Here is a 14,554-nt window from a genome sequence, read left to right as displayed (position 1 = left end):
AGTAAATGCAATGTGTGCTGAATAGAAAAATTAATTTCTGAACTGCTGTAAACATCCATTGCAGTGATTGGACTGATTTTCTGGTTTTAAGTTTGACCAGTAGGCCTTTTTCACAGCGGATACTTTAAATTGCCATAGTATGAAAAGTCAGAATCGACTAAATGGAATTCTGTCATCATTCATACCTGTACTTTTACTACTGTCACATGTAAAAATCTCTTCCTTAGAAAAAAAAGCTTGTTGTACTCAACCTTGTTGGGCACAGACACAGTTTTCATTAGTGATGAGTAATTATTACCAACATTTCAGGTACATTTTACACTCTCTGATAGAATGCTTTAGATAATCTGTCTGAACTGTTGGCTTGTTTACAGCCTGTCTGATTGTCTGCCTGCTTATATTTCTTGCACCATTGGACTTTCCCTTTGTTTTGTCACCATTCCCCAGTTGTACTTTGGCAAGTACAGTGGCCAAAGTTCTGAACAAAAATTGGTACCAAACCAGAATCTGAATTGTATTTCTTTTTTCCTTTGCAATGACAGCAAAGCCATTCATTTATTTTAAAAAATGCTTATTTAGGTTGGATGATCTGTGAACTTAGTTTGGTTGGCTCCTGGCCTCCCCTCTACTTCTCCCATTGTCTTCCCAATGACCTCCTCGCCTGTCCTCGCTGTGGTGTGGTCAGCAGTGGGCTAATCTCTGGCTCAGCACCACCCTGTGCTGGCCTCATCTGTCTCTCTCATTAGCAATCACCCCCTCCCTCCCTTCTGTCCTCATAACCACCCACCCACCCCCCGTTCTTCTCCTTCGTCTCTGTCTTTCTCTCTCCCCTGTTCCCTCTGTACTACCCACTGGAGACTCTCTCATTCCTCCCACAGCATGATGCTGTCTGGGCCTGAGGCCAGCATATATATATGTGTGTGTGAGAGAGAGAGAGAGCGAGAGAGAGAGAGAGAGACAGAGAGAGAGAGAGACCCACCTTGGCTGGGTCAGACAGACACACCCCCATAATCACTGCAACGACCCAGCTGCTGCATCGCACTTTGATATCATTGCTGTAACCTTTAGTTGTCATTATCATAACCTTCCCACATAGCTGTCATTTCCGCCACCAGTTACACTTGCAAGCTGAGGTCTGGGTAATGCACTGTCAGCTTTTGTAGTGCTGAAGGGCATGTTTAAACTCTAGTTGGTGGTTGTTCTCACCTGGCTCTGTTTACGTTGGCTGCAGCCATATGATAGATAGATACGGCTGCTGGTCTGCCAGCACAAAGGATAATGTCAGTTTATTATAACTTCATGTAGGTCAATACTTTCTGCCATAATTCATATTGATGACCTTAATTGCACCCAAGTTAATTGTACCACGTTAACTGCAGTGACCTAGAGTGATCCTGAGATCACAGAGTGACTAATGGTATGCCACTATTGTACAAGGGGCATATGCTGATTGTTAGTTAAATGCCACTGCCATTGTACTGGTTTCTGGCACTTATGAAACAGATGTTGTTTTCCACTGGTACATACCACTCCAGTTATCACCCCCTTTATACCAGGCTTTTTCCACAGCACCTTTGGTTGTGGCTGTTCTGAACAAGTATAAACACGTTTAGCACATCTTAATCATCTGACCATTCACATTGTACTTACTGTTCTATGTACAGTTTTACCATAATGACCAGAAAGATAGAAATGATGGCCACTCAGATTCTTTCCCAAATCATTCAGCACTAAACTTAAGTTCTTGTATTGGGAAAACTTATTGTGTGTATTGTACTTTGGGAGTCATTGGTTGTGATTCAGGCCTTAAAACGGAACTTCTCTTGAACGCCGTCTTCATTTACAATCTCAGAGGGAAAGGGAAATGGGACATGCTGTTATTGTTGACAACCAAACCATCAAAAGCTATCCAGTACCCCACTAGTCAATCAGTGGTTGATATTACCCAGTGGATCATCACTTAGAACTTGGAAGCTGTGTTCAACCATCTTAGGGAGTGTTATGCGGAGTTCTCTTACAAGCCAAGAGCTAGTACAGTGTCTTCACATAATATATTATGCCAGTTTGTATCTCAGCGTCTCTCAGTGATACTGTTTGAAGAGTCCGGCAATTGCCTGTGGGAGAGAAAATGGCTGTTGTGTTAAGTTCATATCAGTCCAATAGTCGAGCAGGCCGTCCCCCAGCTTGAGGGCAATATTCTGTCCCCTGGTTGTCGACTAACTACAGAGGAATCAAAGTAAAGTTAGTCTCCATTGCAATGAATGGCATGCACTTTTTGCATATTTCTAATTTTTTTTTTTTTTTTTTTTTTTTTTTTACTACATCCTCTGTGTAATCCAAAATGCCAGGTCTTAATTGAAGTAGCACTGAACCTCCCTGTGTTAACTAAAGCTGGTGTGCGAGCCTTTTTAAGTCTGAATCGCCCGAAGGCTTTGGGTCTTGTGAGAGAACAAGTGGGCGTTCGTTTGTTCATCAGGCTTTGTTATGCAGGGTTTGTTTTTTTTTGTTTTTTTTAACTCACCAAAGGAAAGGTGCAGTGAACTGGCGATCTTCAATACAATTAAGGAGTCTCACCCCTTTTAAACTTGTGATGAGACTAATTATGTATATGTGTTTGTGTGTGTGTGAGAGAGAGAGAGAGAGAGAGAGAGAGAAAGAGGATGTAATTTGTGCATATTTATGTGTCTGGGTGGATGCGAGTATGACGTGTGTGTGAAACATTGTAATACTAGTGAAGTTAGACTTGGTAGTGGCAATCAATGATGTTGTGTTCTGTAGTGCTGAATGTACTTCAGGCATGTTCTCTCTCTACATTTAAGATATTTATAGATAAATCCACAATAAATGATACTTGTCAGAGTGAAGGCCTACACTTTTCCTCTCTGTGCAGCCTCAGTGGCTCTTAGATTTTAGACTTAGACTCTGGAACTATCTTGAATGCTGCTTTATCACCCAATGAGGTCATCTGATTTCCTCCATATTCTTTCTCTCCTTTCTTCTTTTGTCTGGTGATTTGTTATGTCAGGAACAAAGGCAAGTCTACTACCCACCTTCCCCAAAAAACAAGCACCAGCAAACAAATGAAAATGGCCTTTCTTCACCATCATGCCAGAGACATAACTACACAATCCCAACACACACGTCTTTCACCAAGCCTCTGTAGTCAGTTCCTCATTTAATATCATTGGCAATAAATCACCACAGTAATGCCTTCTCATTTGATTTGGGAGGATCTGATTATGCTTTATTGCAGAGTCATTTGTGCTGAGCTAAATTATTAATCACCATCAGCCTATTGTTTTTCTGTTTTTTTTTGTCCTCCTACCTCCCATTCTGTGTGAATTGAAATTATTCAAACCTGAGGAGTGACAGCGTGGTTTGTATACATGATGGGAATCATGGATACAAACTTTCCACTTTCCACTAGCCACTTTCTGCAGCAAGGCTCTAGCAATGGCATTGTCAGTCATTTCACTATTTTGGTACAAACTGAGCTATCTCAACAACTGGGCTTGATTGTCATGTAATTTGGTATAGACATTCATGGTCACCAGAGGATGTCATCTCCAGGGACACTAGAGGAAATGTCAGACAACCACCTGACTGATTCCCTGACATTTTTTCTGTTTAACCATTAGATTTACATTTATGGTTTTGAGTGAAATGTCTTGACAACTATTCAGTGTTTCCTGTGGATCAAAAGGTTTGGGGGGCAAATGTGACCATAGGGGGATCTGTGAGGGCTTTACAGATCTAGTCTTAAACCTCCTGAACTGCTTGTAGACTTAGCAGGGCTTCCCTGATAATATCAAATACGTCTGATATTTGGGAGTTAGCATTTGGATGGTCACGAATACTCCCGGAGCTGATGGTGTTACAAGCAATGGTAATTGAAATTAAAACTGACTTTCTCACTGTACTACTAATGTCACAGCAAGTTGTACCACGGTCTCCATTTAGTTTGCCCCTGCTTCACCATGAGATCATGTAAGGTGGTGCACTGCTCCCTTACTGCTCCCTCGGACACAAGAATCTTAATAATATCTTGCAGATTGTGATGTATCATTTTCAGATTTTTTAGTATGTGCATGCTGGAGATTGGAGAGAGAGACCCTAACTTTAACATCTGTGAAGTTTCTCAGGAACACGATAACAGGGTCAGTATGGTTTTTTCCCCTGCTGTGTGGCTGCAGTGGAAATGCATGTGATCACAGATCATAGGGCATGGCTTAAGCAGGCTATACATCGTCTGTAGAAAAGTGTGATTAGAAATTGAAAAGGCAGAATATGAATTTCACTCACTATAATGTATGCTGATAGCTGGAGACAAGACCCTCACATTGTAAATGTTATATTAGCATCTTGAACACAGTCTAGTCGTTGATTGTTCCTCCTCTTTTTCATCAGTGGGGTCAGACCTCAGGTTTAACCATCTGAGATGACAGTTGAGGAGAGATGTCCATCATTATCCCATTCCAGGGCACTCTCAGTCACATACCACATACTTTAATTGAGACTGTCCCCCTGACTTTCTGGTTACAGAAGATCACTACTTGAACCACAGAGCCTGCCTGCTGTCTACTCAGTACATAGCTAATAGATCACTACATGCCTGTAATGTTTGGTTTGGATTTATTTGGTTCAGTCAGCACGTCATACCATAAAGCTATGCATAGCAGCAATGCTGCATTGTTAGGTAAAGCCAGAGCTGAAGTTCACTTCTCAAGCGTTGGGTTTTTTTTAATTTACTTTGGCTCCTCGCTGTGCCTCTCTGCAGCTCCTTTGGCCCTCAGCTCTCTTCTCCTCATCTCCTGCTCACACTGCTACCCATTGCTCCTTTTTTCTCCTTCCAACTCCTTTGGCCCAGAGCTTCTGCCTTTTTTTTTTCTTCCTTCCTCTATGGCCAACTTTGACCTCTGTGCTCTTTCACTACATGTGGGCCAGATTTCTTCCATCCATATGCTGCTTATCCTCTGTTGAAGCTCCTCATCCCTCTGTGCCCTGTCTGTCTGTGTGTGTGTGTGTGTGTGTGTGTGTGTGTGTGTGTGTGTGTGTGTGTGTGTGTGTGTGTGTGTGTGTGTGTGTGTGTGTAGGAATGCAGCTACAGTACACCACTGCTGGCTCACTGTGGCTGTTCTAATTTCCCTACTCACCCTCTATCCCAATCTCACACAGACACCTAGAAACACACACACACACACCTGTCTTCCTATGCCCTGTGGCAGGGCAGCAGTGTACTGTAGCGTACTGTAGGATATGTGTGTGTGAGTGACTGCAGCTGCTTTTGGCCATCCAGGCTGCCTCCTCGTTTTCAGCTTCATTTCCCCCCGTAATGAAGATTCAGAGGCAGCACAGCTACTGGCACAGGGCAGGGGAGGGGAGAGGAAAGGAGAGGAGATGAGATGAGAGAAGGGAGGAGGAAGGAGTGATAGAGAAGGAAGCAATGGCAGCAGGAAGAGAAGAGAGGCAGAAATGAGAGTCAGGGGGACGGAGGAAGGAGATGGGGAGGGGAAAGAAGAGATCATGCCACGATGGAGGGAGAAGAAAGTATGGGAGAATCCAAAGGAGGAGAGAGAAAAGAAAAGAGAATGAGGAGAAGAGAAAGAAGGGATGGAGAGAGGATGCCTGGGGAAGAGGGGACAGCTTGAACAGAGAAAAAGAGAAAAGGCTGATGAGTTTTGTGATAAGGATGACTAGAAAGAAAAGAGCCCTCTCTCTTTCTCTCCCCCTCTCTCTCCTAATTACCTCCCTGGCTGTGATGAATGGCATAGCACTTCGGACCCAATCGGCAAGCCGACCTTGTCATGTGTGTTGATGGGGTGGGGTGACTCTACACACCCCTCCCACCTCTGTCCCCCTCTTACCTATTGTACCACCTCCTGTGGAAGCAGATGCTACTAATATATGTGTGTGTGTGTGTGTGTGTGTGTGTGTACACTCACTTTTCCATGTTGTGTGCGTGGGCATTTTATCCTCCAGCCTCATTCTGCACACTGGTGTTAACACTTTCAATTGTGCACTTACACATACACCTGCCTCATTTCATATGTATTGAGAGTTTTCTCATAGTATTTGTAATGCTGGATGTTAATATCAGCTTGGAGCCGACGCTGTCATATAAGATGATTAGTAAGAGCATCCCTTCATTTTACATATAAGCTGTCCTAAATGTTGACTGCTGTAAATCCAAGACCTTAAAAATGTGCTTATGTTTGACTTTTGATTTTCAGAAGTCATAAACATCCTGCTTTTTGTTATTTTACTGTTTTTCCACCAATAATTCTCCCTGTTTGTTCAAATGCCTTCTCTGCTCTTGTTTTCCCCCCCATTAGGTATCTGTGGTTTGATACATTTGATTTAACCTTGTTAAAACAACTCTATTACATTAAACCATATTCCCAGCTTTATTACAATTTGGGTCTTTGGCCCTCAATCCTATCTGTAAGGACAAAATTGTACTTAACAATAACTGCTGAGATCAGGGAACACCTCTGACTGGACAAGAGCAGAGCCTCAAACAACTGGTTGGTTAATGTAATAATTTCAGTCATTTATCAAACAAGAACAACAAATATTCTCTGGCTCCAGCTTTTAAATGTTAGGATTGTACGGCTCTTCTCTGTTTCATAGCATTGTAAAATAAATATCTCTTGGATTGACAGACTAGAATTGAAATATTTTTTTGCAGACTGAAACTGCAGTTTCCCAGGCTTTGTAGCTCAGGTTGTAGACCCATTTTTTCCTTGCTGTACCTTACTGTTGTGATGTTGCAACATTCCCAGAACTCAACAAATATTGGATACTGGACTTGATACACAACACTTGATGATACATTTATAGTCATATATTGTCAGGTTCATGAGTATTTAGACAGTGACACAATTTTTGTATGTTTACCATTTTACCTCCCCTGCAGACCAGTAAGAACTGGCGGGCAGCTGTAGACCTGACGGGCCGGCTGCTGACAGCTCATGGTCAGGGATACGGAAAGACTGGCCAGCCAACATCCCACACCACTGACTCACTGCAGGTAAGATGCCAGTGACTATCTCTTCATCCATCCATTCCTGTCTTGCTACTAACCCACCTATTTTTATGTATCTGTTGGTGTTAGAAAGTGTTGAGTCAAGGCTTGCCTTGTACTATACAGTGATATAATAATTCCCCTCATGAAATAATGGCAATTAAATACATTTTGAAGATATCTTAGTTGAAAATAGACCAAAAACTATAATATATTTTTACGTGAAAAATAATTTAATGAAATTTCAACACTGATATTGTATTACTGTGTTGTATTTAATACCCAGTTATTTGGTTAAATGGTTTAACATGTTCATTTTCACACATATGTATATCAACATAAAGGAAAACAAAATGTTGAGTCATGGACCACAGTGCAATATAGTACATTTAAAGACAATAAGTGCAACAAACAAACAACAAAAAGATTTACAAACAGCCAATAGTCTTTACTGAAGGAGTCAGTACTTTTACTTTAGCAAAAACAACTTACTTACAGTTGTAAACAAGGTGTGCAAGATGTGTATGTAGTCTCTGTCTATTCCTCTAGATCGATACAGTCCTCATAGGAAGCTGACTCTTTGGAAATTCTCCAATCAGTGCTTTTGATGCTGTCCTGCAGGGCTGAGACAGTTACCACTGACCAGACCTTAATCTGTTTCTGGATCAGTCTGTAAAGTTTCTGCCTGTATGCTGGGATTAGTATGACAGAGATATGGTCTGAATGGCAACGGTGGGGGTGGGGCAATGCTTTGTATGGATTCTTTGTGCTTGATTAAACAGGGTGCAGTGTATTAATTAATTTGTCACCTCCCATGATACATCTGCACAGTATGTTGGACAGTACTAACACAAACATCTCTAAGAAAGGACAATCCAAGACCATTTCTGTTGTTGGTTTTCTTCTTCGCAGTACTGTCCTTTTATATGTTTTGTCCATGTTGTTGCAAGCACATTTTTATGTCTGTGTTTCGTGGTGTTCCATCCAGAGGATGGATGGCTGAATAAGCTCTTTAAAGTGGCCATCCCTGCAGTAGGCTCTGTGCATGAGACTTAAATTAATCGACCATGTCGTTGGCTCTTGCTATATATTAGTTTGTTTTTTTACGTTCTTAACCATCCTGGCACAATTTTGAAGTCCTTTTTAATGGTGCTTTTAAATGTGTGTGTTCTTGTTTTTTGTGTTCTTCCTAAACTGGCTTGCCCAAACTGTAGAAATAAGGTCTACAAAATTACAAAATTATCACCGCATCCCTAAATGCATCATAGCAAAATTCTGTCTTTTGGGCATGTTTACCTTTTACCACCCACTGTAAACCAGCAGGCCATGACTGAGTAATTTATGTACTGATAGATTAGTCTCTCATCTTTTCAAATGGAAATTAGGCGGCAAATTAAAACATCAGGGCTGTGTCCGAATTCTTAGGGTGAAAATATATCCACTATACAGCACAGTGCTGTCAAAATTACACACCATATTTAATAGATAAGAAAAGGAATGTTGAAATGAAATAATGTCTCACGTTATAGATAAAAATGATATTACTGTACAGTGGAAGTCAGGGTACTGTATTACATTATTGCTATTATTGTTATTACACATTGGGTTTTTACCAAGTTAACAGCATAGTGTTTCTAATTTTAGGACTAATATCATAATTTGGAATTACTATCTTATTGATTACAACGTTAGAGTCAGATGACATACAAGCACACACCCAGACTGTATGTAGACTTTGTAGATGATGATTTCAGTGATGGATCTCTTTTTTTTATGTGTTGCTTTTTACTTGAAATATATGATTAATGTTGCCTACATTTTCCAAATTTGTGTGTGTTCCAGCTTTGGTTTGTGCGGCTGGCCCTTCTCACCAAGCTGAACCTTTTCCAAAATGCTGAGCTGGAGCTTGAACCCTTTGGCAACCTGGATCATCCAGACCTCTACTATGAGTACTACCCCACAGTTTACCCTGGGAGGAGAGGTATATGCACAAACACACACATACACACATACTGTACTTGAACAAAACCATAGCATCATCTGTCCTTTTGGGTCATGACTATTGACCTTTATGTAGGCAGAGCACTTTAGATATTGATCACAGAAACTTTTACATAAAAACTATGTTATAAGATCATGCATCATTTCATATCTCTTTTCATATTGCACTTGTCCAAAAGCTGCTCTATGAATTCTCATGGAGACCTGACTTGACGTTGAATACTGCTATTCATGATGGTGCTGAAAAGCTGCTCCAAAACTCTTATCTGTGAGTTTTGAATGTGATATTAGCCTGCTCTCCAAAAGGATTTTGCATTTTGGATACACAAGCATACCACCACTGTCCTATTAAATATTCAAAGGAAAGTTTCTGCCAGGAGCTTGATATAAGACTGTATCGTCAAGAAGCTCCAACAACTCCACTTGTCTCCAGCAGTTCTTTGGTTTTGTTTTTCCTCTTTTTACACTGCATGAATTGCTCTCTAATGTATTCCCATTACTTTGGATCTGCTTTGCCCCTTGGGCTACTACAGTGAAGGCAGTAGCAGAGACACAGCTGCATGCAAACACACACACACACGTGTACAAAAAAAAAAAACTTGAAGCTACACCACACAGCCTTCTAAAGAGAGCACCAATTGACTTTCCATTGCTCAATAATAAATGCTTTGTGCCCTGCTAGGTGCTTGCAGACAAACTGGCACTAGTTGTGTAGCCTGGCATCAGAAGTCAAACATTTCTCCTGCCCAGCGGTTGCATCAGCTATCTGTTAACTATGATCGCATTCTTTCAACACCTTAAGAGACAGCTGCCCATGTATCGCTCTTTCAAGAATTAAGATAAACTGAGCGCTCATGAGTTACTAACTAGGGATGTAATGGTATCGTCAGTTTCACAATATTGCGATAACAAAAGTGTCTCAATACCGTCGTGGGCCTTTACAGTAACAAACCATAGATTTTCTTGGCAAAATTGTTTTGTTACAACCACGGTGGAGTAGAGCGAAGGAAAATGACAACTACAGAGACCATAGTCCCATGCGTGCGCACCATCCTTTGCACTCTCCTCCAGTGTTGGAGGCGAGGGAGAACAGAGCAGGGAAGAGAGAGACGATGCTCCTGCATCTTTTGGATCTGATGTGTGGAGGAATTTGGGTTTCCCCATGTCACGAAATGAGAGCGGGAAAAGGTGACAGATAAACAAAAACAATATGCAGACACTGCCAGACTGAGGTTACCTACACGTCAGGGAATATGACTGATGTTTTTTGCACTTTAAAATGAATGCCTTGTTCATTGTTCATCCATCCATTATCTATACCGCTTATCCGTTAAGGGTTGCGGTGTTCCTGGATCTATCCCAGCTGTCATTGGGGAAGAGGCGGTGTACACCCTGTACAGATCACCAGTTCATCACCAGGCCAACACATCTATGCAAACAACCAATCACACTCACATTCACACCTATGAGCAATTTAGAATCACCAATTAACCTAACATGCATATCTTTGTACTGTGGGAGGCAGCCAGAGTAAAAAACTCGACTCAGAAAATCCCTGGTTGCTGTTAGATGACAGTCAGTGCTAACCACTGCACCACTGTGCCCCCTTCATTGTTCAATGAACAGAATTTTTCTTTTCTTCATTTGCCTTTTTTTTTAAATAGGTAGAGGTATTATCATATCAGATGGAGGATTATATAAAATTGGATGGTGCTACGCAGTTAATATGACAGCTTTCTCTATTTAGGTCACACTAGACTCTTCCTTAAAGTCAGAACTGTTGTGGTGATGTGTTGTTGGTCAATGGCACAAACTAGTCCGTCAGAGTAAATCCACTGAGATAGGTAATTCTAGTCAAATCAACTGCTTTTACTTCAAAATTTTGAACAAATGCTAGTGGATCTAATCACCCATATGCTCTGGCATACACGTGCACCCTCTTGCATGTGCTATAAGAAACAAGAGATGGGCACCCACAATTCTTAAATGCTACTAGTCACAAAGAGTACCTTTAAAAGGTATTAACTAACAGTTAATTGCAACAGACACTTTAAATGTATGAATAGTCTAAATTTTAAGCTGATGAAACTTGCTGATACTCAAGAAAGCATGAAGATATAACAGTGTAACAGAGGGCAGAAACAGAGACATTGGGTAGATGGGGCAAAAGAGTGTGTATTCTATACTGTAGATGGATTCTGGAAGACAGAAATGAACTAGCACATAGACTAGATAGATAGAAACAGAGATACATAGACTGGCAGAAGCAGCAGCCACAGATGGACTAGCTAGCTGAGTTTCAGGTCTGATGACAGTATCAAAGAGACCCTGATCAAAGCCTGGGGACTCACCTGAATATAGGCTCTTCCTCAGGGATATGTGTGCCTCTGTGTCTGCCTGTGTGTGTGTGTGTGTGTGTGTGTTTGTGTGAGCGTGAGTGAGACGGTGTGAATGATGTAGAGGCAGAGAGAGACAGAGGGATGAGGCAGAGAGATGAGTGATGGAGCTGTGCAACACACACAGAGAGAGAGATGAGAGGGTTTAATAAGCAGCCATACGTAGCTCAATGCCATCTGTAGGTTCCTGCCTCCAGGGCTGTGTGCAGTCTGTGTGTGGGTGGATGGGTTTATATTCTCATCTCGTGCTCTGTGTCTTTCTGTCTCTCTCTCTGCCTTCCCTCTCTTTTTTCTCTCTTTTCCCTGCTCTGTCCTCATCCCACCCTGTTTCTTATTTTCCCCTTTCCCTCACACATTTTCTCCCTCTGTCTCCTGTTTTCTTCTCGTGTCCCCTCCCATCCCTCCCACCCCCCCTGTCCAGGCTCCATGGTGCCATTCTCCATGCGGCTGCTGCATGCCGAGCTTCCCCAGTACCTGGCCAAGCCCCAGGAGGCTCTGGACCGCCTGCACAATCTGAAAACCGTCTGCCTTGTTGTTAGTATACACACATACACACACAGCCTCTGGATGAACATAAAGATATGCATACTCTGTAGCATGCACACAATAAAACTACACACAGAAAAGCACATTAGCCATACTAATCCTTAAGCCCACCTGTATAAACAGCCAAATATGGTTGGATTTTAGAGTTATTGAATATGCAGATTCTAATACACACATAAAAAGCCTTCAGTGATGGCAGTGAATTAACTTCCCCCTCTGTTTGAATTCTCCCCTCCCATTAACAGATTCTGGAGAACTTGGAGAAAGGCTTGGCTGAGGATGGCAGCATGATCACTCTAACCCAGGAGAACAGGCAAGGTAAGCACACACACATGCCCACGCACAGAGACATTTGGCTACAGACCTGGCCCCAGTCCCAGACTGCATCACACTGTAGGAAGTGAGTGAGGTCATGGGCACCAGTGGGTAATATACACACAAATACACACACACACTCTGAGGCACAGGCACAGGCACAGGCACACCTGGTGCAGGACTGCAGCATACCTTGGCCACACATATATATACACACTCTGAACCACACTCTGCTCTAAAAGTGTTTAGCACCTCACTGATTCGGTACTTGCACTGAATATCAAATGGTCTCTCCAGCCCTTCACGCCAAGCAGATCAATACAGATCAATCCTATCCAATCCACTCACATCTGCCCAAGTGTGCTGGGGAAATAGGCACCTTCATCTAAAATTCACCAGGTTTAGGTAGACACACCTCCATATAACATGATGTAAATAGACCTTTTCTCTTCTCTTCTCTTCTCTTCTCTTCTCTTCTCTTCTCAACACAGCAGTACATCTTAATGCAGGTTTCTCAGAGTCCTATGCTTGCTATCCTGTGACCACTAATTTAGCAACTTTCCCAAAGGTTGTGTGTCGGGGTTTTTTAAAGTGACTAGGACCTATTTAATCAGCTAATTCACAGCAATGAACAACAACAAGCCACTTGGTGAAGTTGAGCTAAATGTACCAACATGCTTGCTTATAATTGGGAAAATTGGCAGGGTGACGTGTGTACAAATGTGTGTGAGGGTGTGCCGGTTTCTCCCCTTTCTAAAAGCAGAGTAATAGCTGTGCCCTCTGTCTCTCCTCTCCCTGCCCACGCAGACAGTCGACAGTCAAGTCAATAACGCAGGGCCTTGCCTTCACACATCAGACCCCTACTGAGTGATTAGCTCTTCTCCCCAACACACACGCGAGTGTAGCGATGAATACTAATAGGCCTGCACACAAGCTCCTCCACACAGCGCACTGTCTGAGGGAAAGAGGAAAGCGGAGTGTGCCGCAGTGTCTTCCTCACCACCTCGCCTTAAAATAAACCCTGGTGTTGAGGGGGAGGATGGGATGGGGAGAGTGGAGGTGTAATGAGAGGGATGGAAGGATATGAGGGATGGATGGAGGAGAGGGGGGAAAAAGGGTGACGTTACAGGGACATCCAGAAAAGTGAAAATAAGAAGTCACCCCTCGATAAATAACCCCCCTGTCTCTGTCTGTCTTCTTCTTCTCTCCCTGTTTTTAGCATCTCTTAAACTGTGGCAGTCTCGCCTCAGCCGGGTCATGTACTCCATGGCCAACTGTCTGCTGCTGATGAAGGTAGGTGTGTGTGTGTGTGTGTGTGTGTGTGTGTGTGTGTGGGTGGGTGTGTGTGGGTGGGTGTGTGTGGCTGGGTGTGTATGTGTGTGAGAGAGAGAGAGAGAGAGAGAGAGTCTCAGAGATCTCTGATGCCAGGCTGGTGGAGGATTCACAGTGAAATCCCCCTAGACTGACCACTAATTGGATTCGTGGTCAGTGAGAGAGAGAACAAGACAGAGAGGAGAGAGAGAGAGGGAAAGAGAGAGAGGAGAGGATGCAGTGTGGATTTGGTCAGAGAACCACAGTGCCATCTACTGGTGAATTACAGTATTTTTCAAGTGCTTTGGCTCAGTTTTAGCTTATGCAAAACTCTTACTTTTAAACTATCATACCAGTGACTTTACATGTTATAGCACATTTTCTACAAACCGTAAGTACTATATTTTACGGCCGACTGTGTAGCAAACCATGCTTGAGTATTAAGTATTTTCTAAATATGTGTTTTTGATACCTTTCAGACAGCCATTTGTTTCTGTTCATTATTGTATGGTATAAAAATGAAAAGTCTGACTCTTGAAATTTACTCAGGCTGTGTAATCCATCACAGTTTTAACGATGTGAGGAAATGCTCTATAGCCTAAACAGTTTTAAAACATCACTAGACTAGAACTCTGAAAAGACAATAAGGTAGACATGCTATTCTTAAAAAAATAAGAAAATCTGTAGCACGCATTGGAAAATTTTCAACAATGCAATATATGAACATGAGCTGTAGTTAAAAGATTGTGCTGATTTTATTCAGTGTTTTCTTGTTTCTAGAAAATTACATGAAAAAACAAAAAACAAAAAAATTGTCTCTTCATACTGAAGATTTAAATCTTTGATTCCCTGGTGCACTGGTGCTCTAGTGAGTATTTAAAGCAGGAAGATGTACGCAGGTCTCAGTCAAAATGAATTACCATGTGTGCTCAAGGTAATGAAGGAACGTGTTACCCAGTGC

The 14,554-nt window shown here is 42.1% G+C and overlaps 1 protein-coding gene across 1 annotated transcript in view; it reads left to right on the top strand.

The window, feature by feature from the left end:
* trappc12 (trafficking protein particle complex subunit 12) overlaps positions 1–14,554 on the top strand; it is a 29,590-nt gene that overhangs the window by 8,454 nt on the left and 6,582 nt on the right. The window contains exons 4-8 of the mRNA XM_018695091.2: positions 6,917–7,030; positions 8,867–9,005; positions 11,843–11,955; positions 12,213–12,285; positions 13,502–13,575. Of these exons, the coding sequence (XP_018550607.1) occupies positions 6,917–7,030; positions 8,867–9,005; positions 11,843–11,955; positions 12,213–12,285; positions 13,502–13,575 (513 nt within the window). The remainder of the gene's footprint in view (positions 1–6,916; positions 7,031–8,866; positions 9,006–11,842; positions 11,956–12,212; positions 12,286–13,501; positions 13,576–14,554) is intronic.

Source organism: Lates calcarifer, linkage group LG19 (genome assembly GCF_001640805.2).
Source record: "Lates calcarifer isolate ASB-BC8 linkage group LG19, TLL_Latcal_v3, whole genome shotgun sequence".
In the NCBI taxonomy this organism is placed as follows: Eukaryota; Metazoa; Chordata; class Actinopteri; family Centropomidae; genus Lates; species Lates calcarifer.
The sequence above is the reverse complement of the archived record's forward strand: the minus strand, read 5'-3'. Positions and strand labels throughout refer to the sequence as shown.